General features: G+C 34.1%; 2 protein-coding genes across 3 annotated transcripts; both read left to right on the top strand.

Moving 5' to 3' along the window:
- The first annotated feature begins 2,049 nt into the window (after nt 1–2,049).
- FANCM (DEAD/DEAH box RNA helicase family protein) lies at nt 2,050–15,864 on the top strand. Of its 2 annotated transcripts, none has more exons than XM_085740118.1 (23): nt 2,050–2,261; nt 2,336–2,591; nt 3,853–3,996; nt 4,142–4,224; nt 4,306–4,420; nt 4,585–4,693; nt 4,809–4,863; nt 4,947–5,068; nt 5,148–5,261; nt 6,286–6,479; nt 7,387–7,517; nt 9,236–9,296; nt 9,378–9,448; nt 11,254–11,303; nt 11,377–11,542; nt 11,708–11,835; nt 11,919–12,254; nt 12,341–12,404; nt 12,891–13,211; nt 13,325–13,777; nt 13,921–13,969; nt 14,168–14,308; nt 15,040–15,864. In XM_085740118.1, exons 7-23 carry the CDS (start codon nt 4,812–4,814, stop codon nt 15,575–15,577), a joined length of 2,991 nt encoding a protein of 996 aa, XP_085596244.1. In that variant the 5' UTR covers nt 2,050–2,261; nt 2,336–2,591; nt 3,853–3,996; nt 4,142–4,224; nt 4,306–4,420; nt 4,585–4,693; nt 4,809–4,811; the 3' UTR covers nt 15,578–15,864. The 2 variants fall into 2 exon arrangements, with proteins under 2 accessions (XP_085596244.1, XP_085596243.1); XM_085740117.1 differs by having other exon boundaries at nt 2,073–2,261; nt 4,585–4,676.
- A 958-nt stretch (nt 15,865–16,822) lies between these two features.
- Nucleotides 16,823–26,326, top strand: LOC146958599 (uncharacterized protein At5g43822-like). Its single transcript, XM_085740116.1, has 7 exons — nt 16,823–16,938; nt 17,710–17,889; nt 18,014–18,132; nt 23,687–23,866; nt 24,223–24,279; nt 25,808–25,872; nt 25,971–26,326. Exons 2-7 carry the CDS (start codon nt 17,758–17,760, stop codon nt 26,012–26,014), a joined length of 597 nt encoding a protein of 198 aa, XP_085596242.1. The 5' UTR covers nt 16,823–16,938; nt 17,710–17,757; the 3' UTR covers nt 26,015–26,326.
- The last annotated feature ends 1,401 nt before the right edge of the window (nt 26,327–27,727 follow it).

Genomic DNA, 27,727 nt, shown 5'->3' with positions numbered 1-27,727 from the left:
CTTTGAGGAGGTTTTGAGAATCTTCCTAGCTTGTATGCATGTTTCCTTTTATCTTGTTTACCCATGGAGGATCTTCAAATCATATAGCACAAAACTCAATGTGAGTTTTGTCGCATAACTTCAAGCACATTCTTGTGTAACTTGTGATGTAAGTTATTCCATCATGATTCTTGAGCTATGAATCTTCATGGAGATATGATCTTGTTGTTTCAACTGATGATATACTCATTCTTTCATTGTTGAGTATATATGATGCACTAATCAGCATGGGTGGCTTCTAGCTTATCCACTTATGTGATTCCTGTTCTTTTAACAAAAACTCAAGTGCAAACATCAGTAGATCACCATTCATAAAACTTATCATTTATTCCACAAGGTTTGTTATCATTAAAACATTCATCAAAAGGATTTTTGCTTCAACAGGATGAAGGTTGGCTATAAATAGAAGCTTTCTCTCAACAAAAAAGGAAAAAAAAAAGGGGAAGGATTGGAAATACACTCTCAAGCCTACAATCAAGCAATAAATTCATCAAGCAATCTCAAGATCAAAAAATACTCTCACAGTACCAAATCATAAAACCAGTCACACAACCACCACTTAAACCACCACAAATCCATAACCCATCACACCCTAAACCAAACCATATCACAGCTCTATCCAAGTCCACCAAACCGATTGGAAACCTGCACAAAGCCGGTCACAGCAGAATCCATTTTCAAAAAAGGTAGTATTTCATTTCTTAGATCCAGGTTTGACTCTAACTCTTTCAAAAAAATCTTGAGCTTGTCTTGCTCGACCTCAGCTTTAATTTCTAGAGCTTGAGCTTTGTCTTGCTCGACCTCAGCTTTAATTTCTAGAGCTTGAGCTTTGTCTTGCTCGACCTCAGCTTTATAACGAGGAGCTTGAGCGTGTCTAAATCATTTTCATAAATAAAATCAATCAACATAAAAAACATTTTCTACCTAGAACTACGTAGCTTTGATTTCTCCATCGCACCTGGAGATACGTAGGAGCAAGATGAAACTCTTGTCAAGCACAATAATAGAAAACCTTTTTTTCTCTACATTTAAACATGCAAATATATCAAAATTATAAAAAAATATTTTCATAAACAAACCTTGATCTTAAATCAAGTGATCGTTCATTTTATTTTCTTTCTTATTCAAATCATCAATCAATTTAATTATACTTTGAGTCATCTTTCTTTCAATATAAAAAATACAAACAAATTCCAATTTGCCATTTGGCTTTTCATTTTAAAACCTTTTTCAAGAACATAAAAAACACTCAACCAATCAAACGTCAATTTCTACCCCGAACTACGAGGTTTTGATCCTTCACGGGTACGTAGGCAAATGACATGCGTCTTTCCAAATCAATAAAAAATGTAGATAAATTAGGTCTTTCTTTTCTTTTATCATTTCGAATTCCATTTCTTTAAACAAGCAAGTTTATAGCACAAAAGTTAAATAAAATCAAGAGGTTCTCGTAGAGTACTACGAATATTTAGGGTGCTTAACACCTTCCCTAAATATAACTAACCCCCAAACCCTTAATCCCTAAAAAATGTGGTATTTGAACCTTTTTCCACTTTCTTTTGAAAAGAATTAAATGTTCAGTCATGAAATCAAAAACGGGTCAGACGCCAATCGAATGACCTTTTGACCGTCCGAAAAATGACGCGATTGCTTTCAATTACCATATGTGGTTACTTAATCCCCTCTTATATTTGAGAGTTGTTCTTTAATTTCCATTGCGTTTTGGTATATTTCTACGGCCTATTCACACAACTTTTCCCCTCGTTTTTCATTTGGTTTTTGTTGTATCAGCCATTAGATTTTCCTTAATTCTCTTCCTGCTGTGCTAGAGAGACTAAGTTTCTTGGTTATCATATTCTATTTTAGTTTCCTAAAAAAAAAAAAAACTATTTATCCCCAATTTTTTTAATCTATTTTTTTAAATCCAAGCTTCCCTGGGACGTCATATTCACATTTTCAATCGCGATTTTAGCGCCATATATTTAAATTTTTCGGGTTAAGCGAAAATCATTTTAACATTTTCCAACTTAAATTAAACTTTTCGTTTTCGCGCACAACGCAGAACAAAAACACCTTCATCTTTCCTTCAAAAAAAAAAAAAACACCTTCATCTTCTTCCTCTCACAGCGTTGAACCAGAACCCAAAATTTCCCCAAAAATAAAAAAATCGAATAATTTATGAAATGGAATCCAATAACCCTTTCAATTTCGACGATGATGAGGTATTCGAAATTCGTAACCAACTAATTTTGTCTACAATCTCAATAGTTCTTATTCTCTCAATTTTGATTTTTAGGGATTTTGGGAAGCAGCTGTAAGAGATATGGACGCTGTTGTTGAAATGAGAAGTGACGCAAAATCAATTGGAAATGAAGCGGAAAAGGTTAAGGAAAAACGAAAGGGAAAACAATCCACTCTTGATAATTTCGTTGGAATTGCGGAAAAGGAAAATCAAACGGTTCATGTTCAACAAAATGATGCTGAAATTGAAGAAGAATCTACTTGCACTCATCAGATTGATATTGAAGCTGCCAAAACTTGGATTTACCCAGGTAGTAACAATTCACTGGTTGAAGGTTTTTTAATTTTTATTTATTTTTTTAATTTTATTTTATTTTGGGGTTGCTTGGTTCAATGGAGGAGATTGAAGGGGAGGGTAAAGGGAAGATTTTAAAATTGTTTGTGTTTGGGTCGACAAGGGGAGAGATTTTAACCGAGAGAAAGTGTACAATTACATTTTGTTCCATTGTCATATTTAAGATAAGACTTTCTACTTGTACTCACGTGGGGCCCCGTATGATGCCGGGCGCGCTTATATATCAATGGTTAGGAGAGTAGACAAGATGAGGAACAAATAGAGCTGAGTGAAACCAAGAAAGACTATAAGTGTATGAGTATAGATTTGATTTGTTGCCACGAGGTGATAGCCTTGTTGCAACGACGAGGTTGATGCTCTGTTACCTAGATGTCGTGAGTTTGAATTATGGAAATAGTCTATCTGTTTGTGGGGGTAAGATAAGACTTTGTGCATCTACTTTCCCTAGTACACCCTACCTTGCAGGAGTCTAGTGCACTGGGTCACCCTTTAAATAGCAATGTTTAGGACATCAGACTAAATGGAGGAACACATAGAGGTTAGTGAGACCATGAAAAGCCATAAGTATAAGTTTGGAGTTAATGGTTGATAATTGAAAGGGTTATGTAAGATTTTGGTCCATATGAATATACTATTTTTACGTTTTAGTCCCTATTGTGTCATCTGTAACTTATTTTAGCAGTGAGACCGAATTCTCTGACGCAAAACATTCAAGGGGTTTGAAGAAATTTTTTAGAGATTAAAAATGAAAATTGTATATTTATAGAGACCAACAACTTACTTAACCCTGATTGAAATTAGGCTGATTTGGATTTGTTTTTAGCTTACGAAACCGTTCCAATTAAAAATATGTTAACTGTTCTTAACTTAAGAGAGAGTTTTTGCAGCCTTTATGAATATGTTACATGAGCTTCTATAAAAGTTGAGATGCAAGAGTTTATTTCAACCATTACATGAAGTTATTGTTTAAAAAACTCATGGTTATTAATTGATTCTTTTCATGTTTTTTTTTTTGAACAAGTCAATTTTTTTAATGTTTACTTTTTAGCAAGGACTTATTTGTTGAGAAATTTATCCAAACTGGCTCTCAAGAGTCAAGTCACTTGCCCAGCGGGAAAAGACTATTGTTATTGCTGTTTCATTTCATATATATCTACTTACATAGTTGACCCTCTAGTTAAAGATTTTGAATTTTGATCCGGGTCATTTTTTTGCAGTTAATGTTCCTCTCCGTGACTATCAATTCCATATTACCCAGACTGCACTCTTTCAAAACACATTGGTTGCCTTGCCAACAGGACTTGGCAAAACTCTCATTGCCGCCGTTGTCATGTTTAACTACTTTAGATGGTTTCCTGAGGGTAACGTAACACCATGACTGTGCATCCACAAATTTTACAGCTTTACAGCATGTATCATATCAATATGTTAGCTAACTTTTTAATTGAGAAAACCATCTTCTGAATCAGAAGAGCATTTACATCTGCTACTTCCTTTTTGCAACAGGAAAAATTGTATTTGCCGCTCCTTCTCGACCACTTGTCATGCAGCAGATAGAAGCATGCCATAACATTGTGGGGATACCTCAGGTAACAAATTTTCTTAGAACTTATCTGCTTGATCTTTTCTTAGAAGAAATTTATGAAATATTTATGTGAATTTAATTGCAGGAATGGACAGTTGATATGACTGGTCAGATAAGTCCTCCCAAAAGAGCTCATTTGTGGAAAAAAAAGCGAGTTTTCTTTGTCACTCCACAAGTTTTGGAGAAAGACATCCATTCTGGTGATTTTTTTTAATTAGTATCACAATAATTTTCTATAGGGATCTATTTTTATGTATCATATACCATGCTTTGCTTCATTTGATAGATCTTGTAGTTTTATTTTATTTTATTATAAAGGCTTTGTAGCTTTATTTATTTATAGGCATGATTTAATTTATTTCAGGTAAATGTTTGGTGAAGTACTTGGTATGTTTGGTGATTGATGAAGCTCACAGAGCAATGGGAAATTACTCTTATTGTGAAGCAGTTCGTGAGGTTTGATTTGTTCAGAGGTTTTTAGTTACTTCTGGTCTTAACTCTTTCTTGATATTTAGTACTACTATATGCTCATACATTATTATGTACAACATATAACTGACTCATCCGTTTTTTTTTTTTGGTTTCTAGTTAATGGCTGTACCAGTGCAACTAAGAATACTAGCCTTAACCGCAACACCAGGATGTATGTTCTCGATGATCTTGGGTTTTTTATTTCAGATTTCTCTTTAAAAAAATTTCTCTTCTAAATCTACGTGTGATATTCAGCAAAGCAGCAGACCGTCCAGGATGTTATTGATAATTTGCATATCTCCAAGCTTGAACATCGCAGTGAAACTGACCATGACGTTGTGTCATATGTCCACGACAGGAAGATAGAGTTGATACAGGTAGTCCAGGGTTGCCTATTTGGAAATTAGAGTTATATTTTACACATTTTTTTTTGAAGTCTTGTTACGATATTAACAGGTTCCAATGGGCCAAGATGCTGTAGAAATAAACAATAAGTTTTTGGAAGTGATACGCCCTATTGTAGCCAGGCTTACTAGTATTGGGGCCATTCAGAACAGAGATTATCGTACTGTATGGCTCTCTTCCTGTTTCTTTTTCATTTTGTTATAGTTTCAGATTGTTATACCGTTTGTTAGAAAATAACTACGACTTATCGTTACTTTTTATTGAAGTTTCATAGAGTTAGAAATTAATATAGAAATTATTTCAGTTCGAGGACATGTAAGTTGCATGAATAGGGATCCGATTCACATTATGGTTATATAAGCAAGAGTAGTTCTGCCCTGCGTTAGTGTTACCAACACCGCCATCCCAGGGCACAGATAAAAAATTGTTCATCTTATTAAATTTTGTTATATTTAAGTTCTTTTGAACAGATTCCTAAGAAGTCATTTAAGTTAGGAAGCATTTATAGAGTTTTCTAGTTGCTGAAGAAAATATCTTCAAGACACACCGTGAACTTTTTTTTCCCGAGTCTACTATGCCCCTTCTACATTCTGGCAATGATTAATGCTTGTAACAAAGTAGAAGTAGCTTTGATTGAAGAAAAGATGTGATGAGAGATAATCTATAAACTACTTTGGGATTGTACACATTATAAATGTATGAACACCTTGCTGTTTTTGAATTAGATTTTGAACATCAAATTGTTATCTAATTGTCATGGATGCTCTAATGTACAGATTCATGAACACTTCATAATAAACTTCAAATTTCAATGAGCTAGAGAACTAATTAGTTGTCAAAAACGTGTTTCAAAACACCTGTAGACGATCAAAATACTTTTGGCTTGTTGGATCTGTATAAATATATGGGTTTAGATTGTTGCAGCCTTTCAGGCCATGCTTTTTCTAGTTGCATCGATAAAATTCTAGTATGTTTCCTTGTTAGTTATCATCTATCAGATTTTCATGAGCAACATTCCGAAGCATGATGATTTTCTATAGGCTTCTTGGCTATTATTGTTAGGGTTCAATAACATGGTTGGCTGCCATCTTGTTCTGTCTGTACTATCATTTACCAAAATTACATAGGCTTAATGATATAACTGAACCAATAACTGCTCTTTCTCTTTTCCATGCTTGCTGGCTGGCAGCTGAGCCCTTGTGTATTACTTGAAATGAGGGAAAAGTTTCGTCAGGGGCACATGCAAGATCTTTCACATATCAACCATGGAGACGTTGAAGGGTATTTTGGAGTTCTCATTACTCTTTATTACATCCATAAACTGCTTTCAAGTCACGGAATAAGGCCAGCATTTGAGATGCTCGAAAGAAAATTGAAGCAAGGGTAGGCCTTTGCATATACTACCTAATTCTTATGTCTGTTATTTTTTTAACCCTTTAGGTGGTACAAGAGGAATCGTATCACCTTACAAAACGTGTAGAAGATAGCAGAGGGCAGAATATATAGGGATGCCGTCCAACTGCAGAGTTTTGAGTGTCGATTTAATTGGTGCTCTGCATCTTTAAACATGCATTATTGATTCTTCTTTTGCTGTATGGTCCACTTGCTGCTATGAATTTGTTGCGATATAAAGTCAAATAAAACTAATAATATTTGAATGGTTACATTCAAAATAATTCTATACAATGTCATTGGTAATATTTTGTAGATAGCGATCACCGGTAACAAATACTTGGTTGCCTGTAGTCGAATTGAAGGCCAACACTTTATTACTTACTAGCTTGTAGGTGGACACTATCATGCCTGTTCATAGTCGGTCTTTATCATGACAAAAATTAAGCTTAATGTTTTTGACAAAATTCTATCATTTAGTATTATTTTCTTATTTCAATTACTATATTTTAAATTCAAATTTGAATTACTATTAATTTAGATTTGGTTTTTTTATAATTGATTTAAGGATTATATAAGATTTGATTTAAATTTAAATTTGATTAGATTCAAATTTGAAATTAGGATAAAATTCAATTATTTAGTTGAATAAAGAAAGATAAAATTGGAAATAAAAGAGTTTAAGCAAAGGGTAAAATTGGAAGAAAAAAGCTACACTAAAATTTGTTATTCCTTTTTTGCTCCTTAAAATCACGTTAATTTCCCATTGGGACATGAGAAACCATGGGTAAACGTTGTTCCAAACATTCCAATAGGTGTAGATAAAGTCATCTAGATTTGTGATATAATTGACATGCAGGGGAGGTGGACTAACAATGCTTTCGACAATGATATGTAGGTTTTTTGCAAAATATATGAGTAAAAATGAAGATATTCTGAAATCAAGGCAACTAATGCAGCAAAGCTTGTCTCATGGAGCGTCGAGTCCCAAGTTGTCCAAAATGCTAGAAGTATTACTGGAACATTTCAGTAAGTATCTGTTTGCCAAGTGCTGAGTTTAACTTCTGTGAATTACCTAGGGTGTTAGTATCTTTCTGCTTACTTTTTACAATAATTTAGCGTAAGAAATTTACAGCCTTGAAGACATACTATGTATATTCCTTCTTCTCAAAGCATTTTCAGGCGGAGAAAATCAAATTACAAAAATGAAGACTAATTGTGCTAATCAGTTAATTTATGTAGCAAATTTGTTGTCCATTATCATTAACATTGTTTATGGTTTTTTCATGCTTGAATTTTCCAACAAAATTGAATTTGGTATCTTGTGACAGAAATGGTTTGGCATTAGGATTTTACAGTAATTTAATGATAACCTTTAGTTTTACAGCTCCAGTTTTATTTTATTAAAAAGATGTTCCATAGGCTTCTTTCAGATTGAGCTAGTATGCTAGGAGGGTTGAAATTTTTTCTTAGTATGTGAAATTTAAGATGGAGTTTGGAATAATGATCAAGTTCTTTTTATTGTTTATATGTTCCTCTAAATGATATTTTTCCTGAATTTTCGAAATTATCATCGAAAGAGATCAATCAGGGAGGGAGCCGACTGTTCACTCTACTCTCTTATGTTGTTATATGATTATCAATTGCACCATACACTTTTCTTTCTATCTTTTCTTTTTGCTTAAAGACTGTGCACTTTGTGTGATAAAAGCGACATAAGTATGCAAAATTGTTTTTCCATGGTACTTCTATTTGGGATGATGTCGACTGTGGAGTGGAAAGTAGAACAGAAATATTAAGTGAAAATCTTCATCTTTTGTAAACAACCGTCATTGGTGGTGATTCAGAAATATACATCTGATTGAATTATTTTTATTGGTGTTAGCTTTGCCAGGGTAGTGAGAAAGGAGTTGATCATCTTTCTCTTGCTTTGTCTAATTCAAAGTTTTAATTGGCACCAAAATTGGTCTCTTTGGTGTTCTTGTAGACACCATTTCTCTCATTTGTCTTTTGTCAAGGACTCAAGACTATGATTTGTCTTCACAGGCTGAATGGAAGGTTTAGAAAAGCTGAAATTTGAAATTGGACCAATAATTTGTAAATAATCTGATAGGTACTCAGATTCGCAGTAGTATGAGTGTAATAGAGAGGTAAATGAACAAACGGAAGTGTATTTTATTGATGGCAAATAGAAATGAGCAGAGGAAACAACTCTTCCTTTTACAGTCTTACTCCTGAGAGCTGTGCTCACTAACTCAGAGAATCTACTCTCTGCTACCAACTGAATACTCCAAAGTGTCACCTCTCCTAACCAACCTTTTCCACATATACGGAATAGACTCACACATTACCCCCTTCACTTGCCAGCTCACTTTTTCTTAGTTTTCCTCACATACACCCTCCAAACCATAGGTGTACCATGCGACTGACTAGACACGTCATCAACTCCATACTTCCCATTTCTGACTTTATCATAATCCTTCTAGTGTTTATAAATTTGATATTAGTTCTCAAAAATTTCTTTCAAACAAAAAGTTTATCCAAAACAGCCTTAAAATTTTTGTACATATTTTCAGCCATCTGTATTCTGTACAGCTTGCACTTTCAACAGGAAAAATACTGTGGCTGAATCCCAGTTTGATTTTTTGTTTTGCTAATAACTGGGCTACTTTCACTGCAGTCTTCAATGTAAGACAATTTATGAGTGTGTATTCATTAGTGAATGACATATTTGGATGTGGTTGCAGAAACCAATGACCCACAAAACTCCAGGGTGATTATTTTCTCCAATTACAGAGAAAGTGTCAGGTAATGTTGAATTGAATCATTCATTAACTTATTCTAAGTGGTTATTCGGAACTAATTGTTGGGTTAATTCAATGCATTCAGGGACATAATGGTTGCACTTGGAGGTACTGGGGATCAAGTTAGAGCTACCGAGTTTATTGGTCAAAGTTCAGGTATTTATGATGGTTCTTTTGATACGTTCGTGTATGTGTTCTCAAGCATGTATTTTCTTCGCTACAATATGACCAATGAAATTGTTGTTTGAATAAACTATAGTCACATGTTCCTTTCCTATTGGGTGATTGTTTGAAGTCATGAAAATTCATTCATGAGAATAACTTCCTAAGGATATAATGTCGGGAATCCTATTCCTGGGCGGTAATTTGAAAAGAGTGTTTGGCAAATGCTTTCAATTTTCCTGTGAATAATTTATAAAAGTGGGATCGTAGAGGTAGTTACGAATTTTTAACCTTGAAAGAAATATGGGAAAACACATTCACTACCAATACATTCCTTGGAGTCGGTTTAGGCTACTTGAAACAAACACACTCCTAGTTCTTAAAATATTGGTTAAAATATTAAGTTAGTAACACAGGAGGTAAATACACAAACAGTGTATTATGTAAGATATTAACAAGAAAAGGGAACAAAACTTGAGATAAACCTAATATTTTTAATAAATTATGCATCATATAATGGTATTGACGCCAAATTATGACTTCGTGGCGGGTGGAAAGCAAAAACTTTGCCATGAAAGTAATGCAAATATTGTCGATGGCCGTAACTAACACACACACCACACACACACACACACACAAAAGTATACTTAGAAACTGTAGAACATAGTAAAATATAAAGAGCCAATAACATAGGTCAAGGACAATAATCTGAAAAGTAAAAAATATTCCAATAAATAAAGATCACTAGTAGTACCATAATTCATAAACTACAAGTCTGCAAAATGAAACTTGGTCATGGGGTGACATTATAAGAGAGGAGAACCACTGTTTGAGGAATGGCATATTAACAGAGAAAGAAATTAGAACAGAGAACAATACAGGGAAAAAAGAAAGAATAGAGAACAAAAAACAGACGAGGACAGAATAACAAAAAAATATGAATAAAAAGAGTAGCGAAGGGAATAGAGAGAGTTAGGTGTAGGAATTAGAAAGGGAATCGGTCATTCACCAGAGAAGGGTGGTCTCAAAGAAGAGGTGGTTGGAGACGGAAGAGGCAGCTAAGTAGGTTACGTGAGAAGAGCATTGAGTTTATTTAGAGTGTGAAACCATTGATAAATGATTTTTGTATTAGGACATTTGACGGGTCATAGGTCAAATGAGGAAGACGTGCACTGGTTGTGTTACCCATCTCTCCTTTCTTTTGTTTAATTCCACCGCCATTTCAATACAGGGAAATTTTTCTTTCAATGAAGAAAAGATTCATGCAAGTAATATTTGTATGGGGGTATTTTAGCCTCACGAACATCTGCTATTCTGTTACACTTCAAACAACATAACAAATACTCCATTTTCTTTCCAAATTTTAATAAATATTGTGATGCGTCAGCTTTACTGTTGAGTTTTTTGATGAATAATATTATTATCAGAAAGGAGAGCCAGGTTTCAAGTAAAAAGAAATATAAGTAACCCTTCTTAGCAAAGAAACTATAAAGGACACAAAAACCCAACAAATGATATCTCATCAATGCAAATAGGCTCCCTGCTAGTGAAACTTCAAAACTTATGGCCAAGCATTGCTTTTTTATTTGGTGAGATTTCATAAAACAAGACTTAACTTGTGTTGGCTCTTAAATAATTCTTAACCATTGATGACATCTGCATTTTTTTCTTCTGTGTGTATATGCACAGAAAGTGTCTTATCCTCAACCTGTATTTTATTCATTTTTTTGTTTTGTTGCCTTCATCGTTTTAAATTTCTGACTTCATAAAGCAAAATCTTAATTTTTTATGATTTACAGGGAAAGCAATGAAAGGTCAGTCCCAGAAAGTTCAACAGGCTGTGCTTAAGGTATTTATTCTATTTGGTATAGAATATGTACTCCTTCCATATATATACTTACATGGTTCAACTTTTCCGACAGAAATTTCGGTCCGGTGCCTACAATGTCATTGTTGCTACATCAATTGGTGAAGAAGGTCTTGATATCATGGAAGTTGATCTTGTCATATCTTTTGATGCTAATATTTCACCACTTCGAATGATTCAGCGAATGGGGAGAACTGGAAGAAAGCATGATGGACGAGTTGATATCCTTTGACTGTCAATTTTAGTTGTTTCTTTGCAATTGCTACTGTTAAGAAAGAAATTAAAATTGATGTCCTATAGTAATAATGTGTTGGAAGTTTCAATAATATTTAGTTTTTCTGAAAATTTTTGATTGTTTATTACAGTGATCCCTTAACAATTGTTACTAGTTTTGGCTTGTGAAGGGGCCGAGTTGAAAGGCTACTTGAAAAAGAAGGCAAAGGGCAAGACTATAAGCAAACACATGCGAAATGGGGGCATAAATAGCTTTGTCTTTCATCCCAGTCCAAGGATGGTCGGAAATCATCTAATAGCTTCTTTTATTTTTTATTTCAGTTTTTCTCATTATCCTCTAAATCCTTGTAACTACTTTTGCAGATTCCCCACGTCTTTAAACCAGTCGTTCAATATGTTGAACTGTCTATTGAGAAATTTATTCCTCGTCAAAATAATGTGAAAGAAGACCATCTTCAAATTTCTGCATCGAAAGTCAAACTCACTCTTGCTGAAATTGATTTACTTGAAAAATATTTTCACTCTACTGGTGAAAATAGATGTAGATTGTCGCTTATCGCCTTCCCTCACTTTCAGACATTTCCATCTAGAGTTCATAAAGTGAAGCATTCCTGTGGAACATTGATGCTTATAGACATGATGCAGCGTTTGCAAGGACTGGCAGCATGTTCAGGAGATAGCAAAAACTCCCCCCTTCAGGTTCTACATGCTTCCCGTATTAGTTCTATCTTTTAATCTGCACTTTTTTTATTTAGTTAAATGATATGTCTGTCTGTTTAATTCAGGAAGGACAATGTTTAGAAAATAGTAAGCCACTTGATAGTACCGAGCTGGATGAAGCTAAAAACGGTAATGTCATCTGTTAATTTTCATTCCTTAATTTTATTTGCCAGGCAATAAATACACAAAACTCTAATCATGACATCAAGTAAAAGACATTATAAAACATTCATTGTGATTCTGGGGATTATGTTGATATCATTATTATCCCCCTTTCATTTTAAAACACTATGCTTTGTTAATTTTGCATACTTTGAAGCTTGCATGATATTTTGACTAGCAGTTCACCTACCCAAAAATATATATTCTTTAGTTACCCTTGCAAATGTAAAGAATTTGTTATATGTTTCCCAAATTACTTTTCGTAGCATGCCACTATTCATCATATTCTCCCAACCTTGTTTTCAATGAAATTGTCAATATAGCAACATAAACGACCAAAGATGTGTTTCTGTATTTTTATCTCTTTGAATATTTTGCAAATATCAGTTAACATTTGAAATCTGGGAATACACTATAATGAGAGGTCCTTTTTATTTCTATCCACATTTTCAGACAATGAATTATGCTCTAGGGATACAATGGGAAGGAATGCAGATTCTGTAAATATTCTGGAGCTGGATTCCTGTGACATGGACAAGCATCAAGATGAAACATGTGATGTTGATGAGACAATTCCCGAGACTCCAGATGGCAAGCAAAAATTTTCTAATGAAGGAGCTAATGCCAGTGAAACAGCAAATCCTGTTGAGAAGCTGACTTCTTCATTAGCTGTAGATGCATGTGATAACAGCATGCAAGATGACGAACTTAGCCCTCGTTTAACTAATTTAATTAGAAGTGGTGTTGTTCCCGAGTCTCCCATTGACGAAAGAGGTGGGTGTCATCAATGTCAAATTGTGGTTGTGTGCAATATATGAAAGTGATAACTTTGTTGATTGTGTAAATGTGATTAAATAATTTGTTCTGAATCAAACTGATTTTTTCAGGGCAATCAGGAAATAGGTATCTCATTCGAGGCTGTATTTCACCTGTTCATCTCCAGGAAGAACAGGGTGTTGATTCTTTAAGTTGTAGGGAAACTAAAAAGGCCATCGTTGATAGTGGCACCGGTAAGAATGTATGTACTTCCCCTGTTAATGAAACCCAAACCCCTTTGCTTGAGCTGAAGAATTGTGCAATTACAAGAGGACGTGTCTTTGTTACTCAACTTGAGGAAGGGCATAAACATATTGTTGACCCAAGCTTCAGTGAAGAATCACATCCAAGTTGTGGTGAAATGTCTGTAAGCATTAAACCTGCTCGTAAATTCAAAAGGTTGAGGAAAATTGAAGATACTGAAAGTAATATGAATCAGAAAAACAATAATGTTTTTGATTCAACATCAAACTTTTCAAAACCATCTTCTGCCTCCAATCCCACACGATATAAGCGTGGCCAAGGTGATTTTCGTTCGTTTGTTTGTTGCCTTATTTAGACCATATCATCTGTTTCCGTGAAATTAAAATTGGATACGACAGATGTACATTTAACAAATTGTATTCTGTAAAGCTTAAGGTTGTGTTGTTTCACTTTTTAATTTCAGGTATAAGGAAACAGGCTAATGTGCGAGACTTCATTGAAGAGGAAGCCGAGTAAGCTTATTCAGAAGACTTGATGAATTTTGCATTCTCATCCTTTATGTTATCATATTTTGGCAAAATATATTTATTATCATAGTAACCATATGTTTTGTTGAGGATTCTTAAGATATAACTAGTGGAATAAATATCTGCTTATTATGAACATTTTGCGGAAAATATCCAATCTCATGAGCTGTTGAATTTCATCAGGGTTTCTTCAGATGCCTCTGTATCTAATGATGAAGATGTCGAGGATGACAATTCTGTTGACAGTTTCATAGATGACCGAATCAACGCTACAGCAGCCAGTCAGCCTGAAGCTAGTAGAATGGACATGATGGCAATTTACAGGTATGTTTACATTACTTATTTATGTTATCTCTATGTAGGTTTCCCTTAAGTAGACTTAGCCTGCAATTACATGATCTTGGTATTAAAATGAACTACTAAATTCACCTTAAAAAACTCTGAAATGGAATAATCATAAATTGTCTTTTTTCACATTTTCTAAATTTAAGAATAAAAGTTGTGAACAGTTTAAAGAAATGTCAAGGGAAAAGTCCAGTTTAGCAAGTCTTAGAGATCAACTTTCCAGAGAAAAAAATAGCCAAACTCCTGATTCACGGTTAATTCAGTTGTTACTTAACCATCAAATATTTTCTGATATTTTAATCACCAATTTAAGACACTACCTCTGTTATTTTTTCCAAATGAAAAAAAAAAACATAAAAAGAAGATATTTCTTATGTATATATCTGCTGCACCATTCTTGTGCATCCATATACTCCTGGTTGAATTCATAAGATGAAATTAAGCTTTTCACTCCCTCTATTATGAATTGTTGACATCCCAATGAAGTATTCCAAGATGCATATGCAATATTTTCATGACTTACTACACTATAAGCTTTAGATGAATATTTCATCTATCCACAACATAACATTAATTCTTTCCTAATTTACCTTGTATATAATCAATGTTTTGCGTTTGCTTGGAGTGACCTGGAACTGTGAACTAGATACTAATTTACTTTGTAATAACTTCATTTTAAATCTGCATAATCAGAATGAGCTCTGTTGCAGGCGTTCGTTGCTCAGTCAAACACCGATTAGTGGAGGGCTGAAATTTTCCACTACCTTCAGTCCTGACAATGTGACTATGACTGCCAGTATTGGTGAAAGCGGTGATTCATCAGGCAAGACAGCGAGTCGTTTCCAGACAGGACAGACCAATCATTCAGCTAATCAAACGTCAGAATCAGTACGGATGGACCGGATGACCTCAGAAGTGCCTTCAACTAGTTTTCCAACCGAGACAGATATAAGAAGCCGTAAAAGAAGATTGACATATCATCATTCTGTACGCTTTCCGAGTAAGAATCTGGAACAAGACTTTGCTCTTCAGTCAAAGAAAGAATCAGTGAATACCAATGCAACTATAGATGGTCTATGCGATGATGATCCATTTAATGATATCGATTTTGATGAGTTGGAGGCGCAAGCAACTTCGATTCTAAAACGGAAATTAGATCCGTCGATTCAAAAGCAAGATACAAACCCTCAATCTCATGAACCGAACCTGGATGTTATTATGTCTCCATCCTTCGACCTTGGTATATGATAAGCACCACATAAGCCCTCGTGCGGCTGGTTACCTGCACATTTTGGAAATTAGTTAATGCTAATAATCCATTAACAGTTATTGTGTTTATTTTTATTGTATTTATGTATACAAGTGTACTACTGTTGCTGGCATTTTTCACCTGTATAATGCACCTAATTTGTGTTATGTCAGTGGCGGCCTGAGCTTACCCTTGAGGTTTGACCAAACAAACCTCTATTTTTTGAGAACATCGGTTTTTTTCCACCTCTTAATAGAAAATTTGACTAACATGACATATGATCAAATTTTGAATTTTCATTTAGCATTAAAAGACTTGTGTTATTCTCTAACAATGACTTGAAAATATAACGTTAATAAGTTTAATGAAAGGTTAGTAACATACCAACTAGGAGCATACTTGACTAGATTACCGGTCATTTGATTAGCTTTACAATAAATATCATCTTACAACCGAATATCAGACGATGGAGAACATAATTCCATTTTGTAACACACTTTTAATTTGACCTTTAAGAATATAGACATTTCATCTAGTATCTGGCTTAGTAAAACACTAAAATGTCCATTGATACAGTTTTGAAATAAATAAATTATATAAATACATAGATTTCTAGAATATACTCTCCATTTTAAAATAATTGTCTATTTTGTAAACAAGAAAAGCAAAATTGTCTGTTTAATATTTTTTCTTTGTCTTAAAATAATTGTCACTTTCGAACATCAATGCATCATTTATTTATTTTTCTACTATTATACCCTCATTTTATTGAATTTTATCCAATTTAACTATTCCACTAACTACAATTAATGAAAATATTTTAGTAAATGATATTAATTTTACCATTGAAATTAACACAATTAATCATTTTCTTAATAATCGTGCACAAATATTAAACGACTATTATTTTGAGACTGATGAAGTATAACGTTACTTGGATACTTTTTCACTAAAACTGTAAGACCATTTACAATGGTTGTGTTGAATGACAATTTCAACACTTCGTAGTTGTGCAATGGGGAGTTGAAATTCATTGAAAAATGATGTGGAAGAGAGAGGTGATGAAAACTCTCAACAAGTTGAATGCTGAAATGTTTTCATCAGCATTCAAGACAACCATTGCAAATGGTCTTAAGTGACATACTTGCGAAACATGTAACGATCTTCATTTATATTTATATATATATTTTTATTTTTTTTTGGTATTTTTGAATTTCAATATTTATATTTATATTACTAACTTCATTTTTTTTCGAAAAAAATTCATTTTTTTTTACTCTATCTGCAACTAAGCTCCGCGCCAGCTCCTTCCCGGCGCCGCAAATCACCACCGTAATTGAGAGCAACTTCCTCCGCCACGGTAACACCTTTCTTCTTCTTCTTCTTCTTCTTCTTCTTCTTCTTCTTCTTCTCCTTTTTACATTTTTTCTTCTTTCTACTTGGTTCTTCCTTCTCCGATTTGATTATGTTTGGATTATCTTTCTTCATTTTCATTTAAATGTTCATTTTCAGATATCATAAACACTTACGAGACAGTTTGAAAGATCTTATGAAACAACTTATCACATGTCCATAAACTACTTTAAGCTTATTTCCATAAGCTCGCCAAGATGGCTTATGAAAATAGTTTATACCTTATATGAAAACAATTTGAATTCATTTTATCTTTAGTTATAGAAATAGCTTATACATAAGCACTTATGTGATAAGTGTTTAATTAAATTATTCATCTAAACACGACCTTAGTGTTAGTGTATGTATGACCAAAGTAGCTTTTGAGTTGAGTTTTTGCTAGCCTCAATTCTAATATAGAAAGAAAAAAAAAGCTACAAAAAAAATGGAAATGTCTCTATAATGCAGTATCATGTGTGAATAACCAACATTAGACATGAATTCAGTTTTTCATGTTTGACTGAACGTTGACCAAGTCTGTTTCATTCGATCAAACTGCTGCTCAAACCACTTTGAAGTTTGAACTAGCGATCAGTTTGACCGATGGTTTTCAAAAATTGCCTGCTTTTTGCATTTTGTTTATCAAAACCGTCTTAGTTACTTATAATGTTGGTTCAGGAATAGTGAAAAAAACCATGCCCATAGCTGTAACTGATAATTACTTTTTCACGTCTATAAGATCCGAGGCTTGTTGCTGCAATCTGACTGGTCGTTTTAGGCATTGAAAATGGAAGTGATGGTGAAAAAACTTCAGTCAAAATTCCGAAAAGTTAAGGAAGAAATGAATCGTTGGGATGAGCTTCAATCTTGCTTAACTTCACAGTTTAGGAATGCTTCCCATATTTTGGATAGGTTACAGGTAATTTGATATTTTTCCGTGTATAAATTTTTGTATCGTATTTGCTACTTTGACCTTCATATGGACAGTGTTATAGTTCTTAAATTGCTTGAGATCTTGAATTAACTTGTGTGGTTGCAAGCAGGTGCTTCAGATATCCAACAATTATGGTACTCTAAACCGTGTCAGTGGTGTGAGAGATGCTCTTTTGGAAAAGCAGATTGGTTCTTTGAATAACATTTTGGTTTCAATGAGAAGGACTTTGTAAGTTTCTATTTAGATCTCCAATCTTTTCGATTTGGGAATGGTTGATGAATTAAACAAATTATTACCGGATCTTTCTTTCCAAAATGTATTTACAAGGGATTTAAATTTATATTCGTAATTGACATGCATGTAAGTTTCCAGCTAAGTTACTACTATCTCACATTAAGTTTGTGATTGTCGTGTTTCCAATAGTAACAGTTACAATCGAACTCCACCGTAAACTATTAGTCCTTCTCATTGTTTTCTTTACGATGTTGTGTCTGCAATGTTTCCTCAACCAATTTTTGGTATTTTCCCTTTAGCATCAAAGAGTCATTAGCCACAACTGAAATGTAAGTTACATATGATCTGCAGAAGTTATGGAGCCTAGATCAAAGCAAAATAAAACAGTTTTTCATGATGTTGATTACTTGGTGATATATAACGCTGAATCATTTTATTTATTTAGTGTCGCAGAATCAAAATATTAATTAGAATATTATACCATTTATATTGTTTATTTTTCAGTTATTGTATTATTAGGTAGTCAACTATTGTCATTAACCTGTAATTATGTAGGATCTCTGCAATTAATTAGGATTCTAATTCTTTCTCTATTAAAGAGACAATTCCCCTGTACATTGGAACATATCAAGAAATTATTCTCCTCTCATTCTTTTCTACTTGGCATCAGAGCAATTTCTCTGCAGCCTGCGCCTCTGTACTTCCATGACTGACAGTTCCTCAGTCAATAGTGAAGAGGAGAATAGAACTCCCAAAAACATGCTGCCTAAAAATGAGCAGAAGGTTGCTTATGGCGGTGATTCCCATTCTATCCAAATCACCTCTTTTCGACTCAATGGGTCGAACTATTTTAGGTGGTCTCAATCTGTCCAGATGTATATCCGTGGCAAAGGAAAAATGGGTTATCTTACTGGTGATCGCAAAGAACCAGATGCTAGTGACCCACAACATGATGTGTGGGATGCTGAAAACTCCATGGTAATGACATGGTTGGTAAACTCCATGGAAGAGGAAATCAGCAGCAACTATATGTGTTATTCCACAGCAAAAGAATTGTGGGAAAGTGTGAAAGAAATGTACTCTGATCTGGAAAATAAGTCTCAGATCTATGAACTTACATTGAAGGCTAGAGAAATTCGGCAAGGAAATGAAAATGTCACAAAATACTTTCATTCCTTAAAACGGATTTGGCAAGAACTTGATCTCTTCAACACCTATAAGTGGAATTCAACCGACGATGAGAAACACCATCAACAAACAGTGGAAGAAGGAAGAATTTTCCAGTTTCTTGCCGGTCTCAATGAGGAGTTAGATGAAGTTCGTGGAAGGATCATTGGAAGATCAACCTTACCTTCACTAGGAGAAATGTTTTCTGAAGTTAGAAGGGAGGAAACTCGCAGGAGTGTCATGATGGGAAAGGCAAAATCTGATCCATATCCTCCTGAGACCAATGCCTTGATTGCGGATACTGCTGCCCTTAAAAGTTCTTCAAATCAGAGGAACACATCTAACGTCGTGTGTGACTACTGCAACAGACCACGTCACACCCGAGAGACCTGCTGGAAACTCCATGGGAAACCAGCACATCTGAAAAATGGCAAACTGGGTCCCAGATCTGTTCCTGCAGCACATGAGGCTAAAAAATCCTTGCCCAACCAGGATCAAGTTGAGGAGCTCATAAGGTTGCTAAAATCTAGTTCTTTGTCTGGTATTCCTAATGCTTCTTTGGCACAAACAGGTAATTTTAGTACCCCTACTTCTCTAAGTTGCACCTCAAATATGCCTGCACCATGGATCATAGATTCAGGTGCTTCTGACCATATGACCGGCCTTTCTTCTCTATTTCAAACATATTCACCTTGTCCTGGAAATAAAAAAATTAAAATTGCAGATGGAAGTTTTTCACCAATTGCAGGAGAAGGAAAAATTCCTTTATCTACGCACATTGATTTAAAAAATGTGCTACATGTACCAAAACTTTCATATAACCTTCTCTCTGTTAGTAAAATCTGCGAAGACTCAAATTGTTATGTAAAGTTTTTTAACACTCATTGTGTTTTTCAGGACCGGAATTCGGGGAAGATGATTGGCAGTGCTAAAATGATGGATGGACTCTATTACTTTGAGGGTGTTTTTGAGAATAAAGTGGCTCATGGCCTTAGTGGTATCAGTTCTGCCTCTGTTAGGGATCAAATAATGCTCTGGCATAATAGACTAGGGCACCCTAATTTTCAATATCTTAGGCATTTGTTTCCAGATTTATTCAAAAATGTTAATTGTTCTTCTTTTGAATGTGAAAGTTGTGTTCTTTCTAAAAGTCATAAAACTCCTTATTCCTCTCGACCTTATCATGCATCCAAACCTTTTTATTTAATCCATAGTGATGTATGGGGTCCATCTAAAATTACAACTCAATTTGGGAAAAGGTGGTTTGTGACCTTTATTGACGATCATACACGGCTATGTTGGGTCTATCTTATGAAGGATAAATCTGAAGTACCAGAGATATTTAAATGTTTTTCAAAAATGATAGAAACTCAATTTGATGCAAAAATCTCCATTTTGAGAAGTGACAATGGTACTGAATATTTTAATAAAAACCTCGGAGAGTTTTTTCAACGTAAAGGTATTCAGCATCAATCAACATGCCCAAATACGCCTCAACAAAATGGCATAGCTGAAAGAAAGAATAGACATCTTCTTGAGGTAGCTCGTGCCATTATGTTTGAGAGCAATGTTCCTAAATTTTTATGGGGGGATGCGGTTCTAACAGCATCATATCTCATAAATAGGATGCCCACTCGTGTGTTAAGTTATCGCACACCATTGGATGTTTTCAAAACTTTTTTTCCAGCATGTCGATTGCATACCGACTTACCTTTAAAAGTGTTTGGATGTACTGTTTTTATGTATGCCCCTAACTCTCGTTCTAAACTAGATCCAAGAGCTGAAAAATGTATTTTTGTTGGTTATTCTCCCAACCAAAAGGGGTACAAGTGTTACAATCCTAACACAAAGAAGGTTCATGTTAGTATGAATGTCACTTTTTTAGAACTACAATCTTTCTATCACAAAAATTCCCTTCAGGGGGAGAGTGTTAATGAAGACAATTTTTTAAGTGACAACAATTTGAATGAACCTTTACCAAATCCTGTTTTTAACATTGAGGATATAGAATTAATTGATCACACAATTGCACATAAAGAAGTAGAACATGTGGAAACAGATCCTGAAATTGATAAGGGAAACCTTGTCCCAGACTTAGGTGGTGCCCAAATAGGAAAGGAAATACCACAATCAAAACAAGAGCTTCGTGTTTATGCTCGGAAATATCCTCAAAAGGTCAGAAGTCAGTCCATCATTTCAGCATCCAATCAACTAGAAACCCCGGATGATGGTTCAACAAAGATGCCTGAAGAACAAACAGGTAATTCTGAAATTTCCACTTCTAATATTGATCTACCCATAGCCGTTAGGAAAAAAACCAGAACTTGCACCAAGAAATCACTTAAAACCAGTACAAACTATCCCATTTCCAATTATGTCTCCTACCAAAACCTCTCCCAAAACTACCGAGCCTTTACTTCTAAAATTACGAATTTGTTTGTGCCTAGAAACATTGAGGAAGCACTAGATGATCCCAACTGGAAATTAGCAGTCCTAGATGAGTTTAATGCTCTCAAGAAAAATGAAACATGGGAAATTGCGAGCCTACCACATGACAAAAAGAAGGTGGGTTGTAAGTGGGTTTTTACCATCAAGTGCAAAGCAGATGGAAGTGTGGAGAGGTACAAGGCTAGGTTAGTAGCTAAGGGATTTACCCAAACTTATGGTATAGATTATCAAGAGACCTTTGCTCCAGTTGCAAAACTCAACTCTATACGTGTTCTTTTATCCCTTGCTGCCAACTTGAACTGGCCTTTACATCAACTTGATGTAAAGAATGCTTTTCTAAATGGAGAGCTAGAGGAAGAAGTGTTCATGAGTCTTCCCCCTGGATTTGAGGAAAAATTGGGAAGAAATAAAGTTTGTAGATTGAAGAAGTCTTTGTATGGTTTGAAACAATCCCCAAGAGCTTGGTTTGAGAGGTTTGGAACTGTGGTAAAAGGACTTGGTTACATCCAAAGTCAAGCTGATCATACACTGTTTTATAAACATTCAGCCACTAATAAAATTGCTATTTTGATTGTATATGTGGATGACATCATATTAACAGGTGATGATAGCTTGGAGCTTACAAGCTTAAGGGAGAAACTTGCTAAGGTCTTTGAAATCAAAGAACTTGGTCCTCTAAAATACTTCCTTGGAATTGAGTTTGCAAGATCAAAGGAGGGTATTTTTATGAATCAGCGGAAGTATGTTCTGGATCTTTTAAAAGAAACTGGATTACTTGGATGTAAATCTGCTGAGACACCCATGGAATCCAACATAAAATTGCAGCCTGCTGAAGCTGGAAATATGGTAGATAAAGGGAGGTATCAGCGATTGGTAGGAAGACTGATATACTTATCTCATACGCGTCCAGACATAGCTTTTGCTGTAAGTTTGGTGAGTCAGTTCATGCATGCACCAGGACCTGAACATCAAGAAGCTGTTTTCAGGATCTTAAGATACTTGAAGGGATCACCCGGGAAGGGACTTCTTTATAAAAATCGCGGACATCTCCAAGTAGAATCCTACACAGATGCAGATTGGGCTGGAAGTATAACTGATCGAAGATCAACATCAGGTTATTGTACTTTTGTAGGGGGAAACTTGGTTAGTTGGAGGAGCAAGAAACAAAGTGTTGTAGCAAGAAGTAGCGCTGAAGCTGAATTTAGAGCAGTGGCTCATGGAATTTGTGAGGGGTTGTGGGTGGAAAAGCTACTGCAAGAATTGAATTTTTATAATTCTCCACCTATAAAATTGTATTGTGACAACAAGTCTGCAATATCTATTGCACACAACCCAGTCCTACATGACAGGACCAAACATGTTGAAGTTGACAAACATTTCATCAAGGAAAAAATAGAAAGGGGACAGATATGTATGACTTATATTCCCACTACAGAACAATTGGCAGATATCTTGACGAAAGGACTACCCAAGAAACCTTTTGACTACATAACTCGCAAGCTGTCCATGGAAGACATTTTCAAGCCAGCTTGAGGGGGAGTGTCGCAGAATCAAAATATTAATTAGAATATTATACCATTTATATTGTTTATTTTTCAGTTATTGTATTATTAGGTAGTCAACTATTGTCATTAACCTGTAATTATGTAGGATCTCTGCAATTAATTAGGATTCTAATTCTTTCTCTATTAAAGAGACAATTCCCCTGTACATTGGAACATATCAAGAAATTATTCTCCTCTCATTCTTTTCTACTATTATTTATTTTTAACTATTCACTGAATTGCCTTAACGAAAATATAAAATGAAGTGTTTCTTGGTTCAGATTTTATAATTAAGCTGATCTTATGAGCCTTAATGATCTTTAGTAGGGATGATTTGTTTGTTTTAGTTTTATTGACTTATTTGTTAAAATTTTAATTTGAACTTTCAGGGAAGAATTTCATTGTATTGTCGCATCTCTTGAAAAAATTCATCGTGATGGCAGGCAACTAGTTAAAGGCAGTTCTTCTCGTACAACCATGAAACAACTGCAGCAGCGTGTTGGTATCAAACCTAGACTTATTGATTGCTTGGATGGCCTGTTGTTTCTACATGAGATATATTACTCAGAGTAAGGAACATCATTTAATAATTTTTATTGATGTCTACTAATTATTGAATTTAGACTATCCAGAAATACATTAATGTGAGAATTTTTGTATTTCAAATGATATGATGCGATGCAGTAACTTGGAAGATTGACAGAAAGTTTACATTTTCTTTAAATTTCTCATGGTGCTTAGTAATAGGTGGTATGTCATTAAGAACCAATCAATATATGGATTTGTAATAAACTTGAGCTAGCACCATGAAGATTTGTTTCATTTTGTAATAGATCTGTAATTCTGCTTTAATTGCTTTTAACATAAATGCCTTTATAGTTTTTAATGAGTTTTCTTCAGATAATGCCTTTATTGTTTGAAACAGGTATTTATTAAAATCATCAGTTGTATCAGCACTATCAGCAATGGCCATAATGCCCAGGTATGAAGATGACAATGCTATATGGCTGAACCATCCAAATGTCCTAATATATAGATGAATGCTCCCTTTTTATATGTTTCTTTTCCACAATTTTCTTCCCCTATATTGGAATATGGTAGCTTTTGGGCCTTCAGAGTTTTCATTTGTTCGGGTTTTGGCCCATAATTTTTTTTTTTGGGTATAGATTTCTACAGCTTCATATCATTTAGGTTTTGGTCCTTTAGGAACCAATACCTTAAATAGTTAAATTATTTGGACTTATTCTTCATGGAAAATGGGGACCATTTACATTTGATGGATAGAAATATGTAGTCTAAAACCCAAATAAGTGATCAAATATGTTATCAATTATATTTAAGACATATTTATCCTTAATACTAAGGGACCTGACAAAAGGCATTAACTACATGGGATCAAAACCTCTCTATCACCATACTTTGATAAAAAGATAGATTAGGAGTTCAATATAAATAGAATAGACCTCTGACCGCTCTATTTTCATTTTGTTTAGACAAAACATTAAGATCGCTTCACTTTCTATATCATCAAAATGATTATTGGAAGATGTTAAGAGTCTCACATTGGATGAGATATGTCCTGAACATAAGTTTATAAGTAGAGAAAATCCCCACCTCACAAGTCGTTTTTGCAAGGGTTGAGTTAGGTCCAACCCAAATTCTAGGATAGTTTTAGAGTCTGTCTAAGATCTGTTAAATCACTTGCTATCAGGCAACTTGTTACATGCTCTAGTTGTTCAGTCCTGGACGTGGGGGTGGTTTGTGTGTGTGTGTTTGTTAAGACTCTCACATTGGATGAGATATGGCCTGAACCTACGTTTATAAGTGGGGCAACTCTCAACTTACAAGCCGGCCGGTTTCGTAAGGGTTGAGTTAGCCCAAATGAAATTCTAAGAGACAATAACAAACTGTTTGCAAATAATATCATAGTCTTTGCTTGAAAATTGAACACATGGGTTTGATTCCTTGGTTGCTCTGTGCACATTATTAGCACCTCTAGATTATCCTTGGCAGTCCAATAAAATGAAGGGGAAAAAAGTAGAATTATGCTTCAAGACTCAAGTCCACTAGAAAAATGGATTACATTGTTTTGTTAATGTTATTTTCTCTACGGTTACTTGAACAAAAAAGCAGGTTACCTCTTCCTATTTTAGTTATACTCGAATCACACAAAGAGACTCCAGTGACATAGCTTTCCATGTATGGTTTTCGCTGTTTCTTTTCTACTAACCTAGATTTCCATGTAAGGTTTGGCAATTTTGTCTTTTCATGTGTATTTGGTAACTTGTTCTGTTTATGGTAAGGGTAGAATTATATTAAGGGGTGAATTACAATAAGTTTAAATAAGGGTGTAAAGTAATTTTTTCAATAAATGATTGTAGAAAGTGCAACTAAACCAATATACTAGGGTTGCATTTGATTTGACCATTTTATTAAATTTTGGTGTCCAACATCTTATTCTGTGCTGTATGGGTTTTGACTCTGTTCACTTTACATGAACTACATTGCAGTGCTAGTGATCTTGGTGCATTACAACAACTCTTGGATGATGAACCTAATCTCCGTACTGAGGAAGGTATGCAAGAATTTTTGTATGGTAGAGATAATGTCTTGATTATTAGACTTGAACAGTAACATATATTTCACTGAGGTTGAGCAAATTTTTGGCTGCAGTTCAATTTTTGTTGAATACAATATTTGCTGAAGAACTGTGTTGATGTCCTCTTCTGTGCTATACTTGGGAATGCTTGAACTTTTGTACATCAATGGAGCCTTTTATAATGGTTCTTTAGGGATTTTGCTTTACTTTAGAAAAGCAAATCTTGATAGTGTTTTTTATTTTTAGGTGTAAATTATAATATTAGGAATTTTTATTTTAGAACCTAAATATTTGTCGTGGATTTTGTATTTAGTTATGAATTGGGATTCAAATTTTGGTTATTGTTTTTGGGTAATTTAAAAAGGCATGTGTTTGGGTAAGATGAAAAACTCGTCCAAACTCTATTTTGTATAAACAACTTCTTTTCATACATTTTAATTCCCTTAATACCAATATCACCAATTGTTATACTCTTATTTCATAAGTATGGTCATAACCACGTAAATGCATGCAGCCAGTCACATCTATATCATATCACTAAGATCAATTTGTCATCTATATTGAAATTGGACCCTGGTTTTCTAATGTAAAAACAACACGCAATTACACACTGTTTTAGTATCTCAAGCGTTAAAATCAATATCTCTGTTATTTTGCTATTATTATTTCATTAATACTAATTTTTTTGATGGAGTAATGTTATACTGCTATATTGTAGAAAAAGTGGAAAACGGATTAGGTAGTTGTAGTCATATTTTGGAACCTTATGATCTTGTTTTGTTACCGACTTGCCCAAATTTCCCGTCATATTTTGAAGGGATTATGACTTTTGGAGATAGTGAGAATATGGCTACCGCAAAAAAAAAAAAAAAAAAGTCGATTCAACTTGGGAAATTGGAGTTGGAGTCTCAACTGATTACTCTTCATGGGTAGTTCTTATATATGTGATATCTCAACTTATTCCAATTGTTAGGGATGAGTAAAACTTGATGAATACATTTAGTTGTTGATTTGATACTTGGCTATTTGAATGAAGTTACATGAGTTGTTTTCTCTATCTTTGTTCTTAATGTTTTTATTAGTTTGATCACCAATTAATTGATTAACAATTCATGGTTTGAAAAGAAAGTGGAATATGTGAATTCTTGAGATAGAAATTCATGACTTTGTAATCTATGAATAGATAAAGCATGAAACCAATATAGAATTTCTCTAAATACTGTTTAAATTTTTATTTTAGGACAAGAACATGCATGAAACCAATATAGAATTTCTCTAAATACTGTTTAAATTTTTATTTTAGGACAAGAACATGCATGAAACCAATATAGAATTTCTCTAAATACTGTTTAAATTTTTATTTTAGGACAAGAACATTAAAGTAAATTTGCTAAAAAATAGTAAAGGAAATCAACAACCAAGGAACATAACCGTTTATATTGCTTTGAAATGATTTAAGACAAAATCACTATCAATGTTATATGCTTATTTTTGGTGCAGTAATTTTATCTGGTTTTGTTTGTTATTGAATGTTTTTTTTTGTTGGTGTTTGGGGTTCAAATCCCTGGACCTTGCATATTTTATGCATTGTCCCTATCAATTGAGCTAAACTCACGAGGACTTGTTATTGAATGTTTAATTATTGTTTTTTTTTGTCACTATATTCTCGGAAAAGTTTGTCATGGTATCAGTTGGATCCGAATTGCATGCTTTATATTAATATTAGTGTTTTTTCAAAAATAAAATAAAATATATTAGTGGTTTCTATTTTCAGGTTAAACATATATAAATCATTATGTTTGGTTAAATAAAGTTTAAGTGAGTTGGGCTC

Source organism: Medicago sativa, chromosome 1, assembly GCF_051527215.1.
Source record: "Medicago sativa cultivar Bolivia chromosome 1, Bolivia_mono, whole genome shotgun sequence".
Taxonomy (NCBI): domain Eukaryota; kingdom Viridiplantae; phylum Streptophyta; class Magnoliopsida; order Fabales; family Fabaceae; genus Medicago; species Medicago sativa.
Note: the sequence above shows the minus strand (reverse complement) of the source record. Positions and strands in the feature narration are given on the sequence as shown.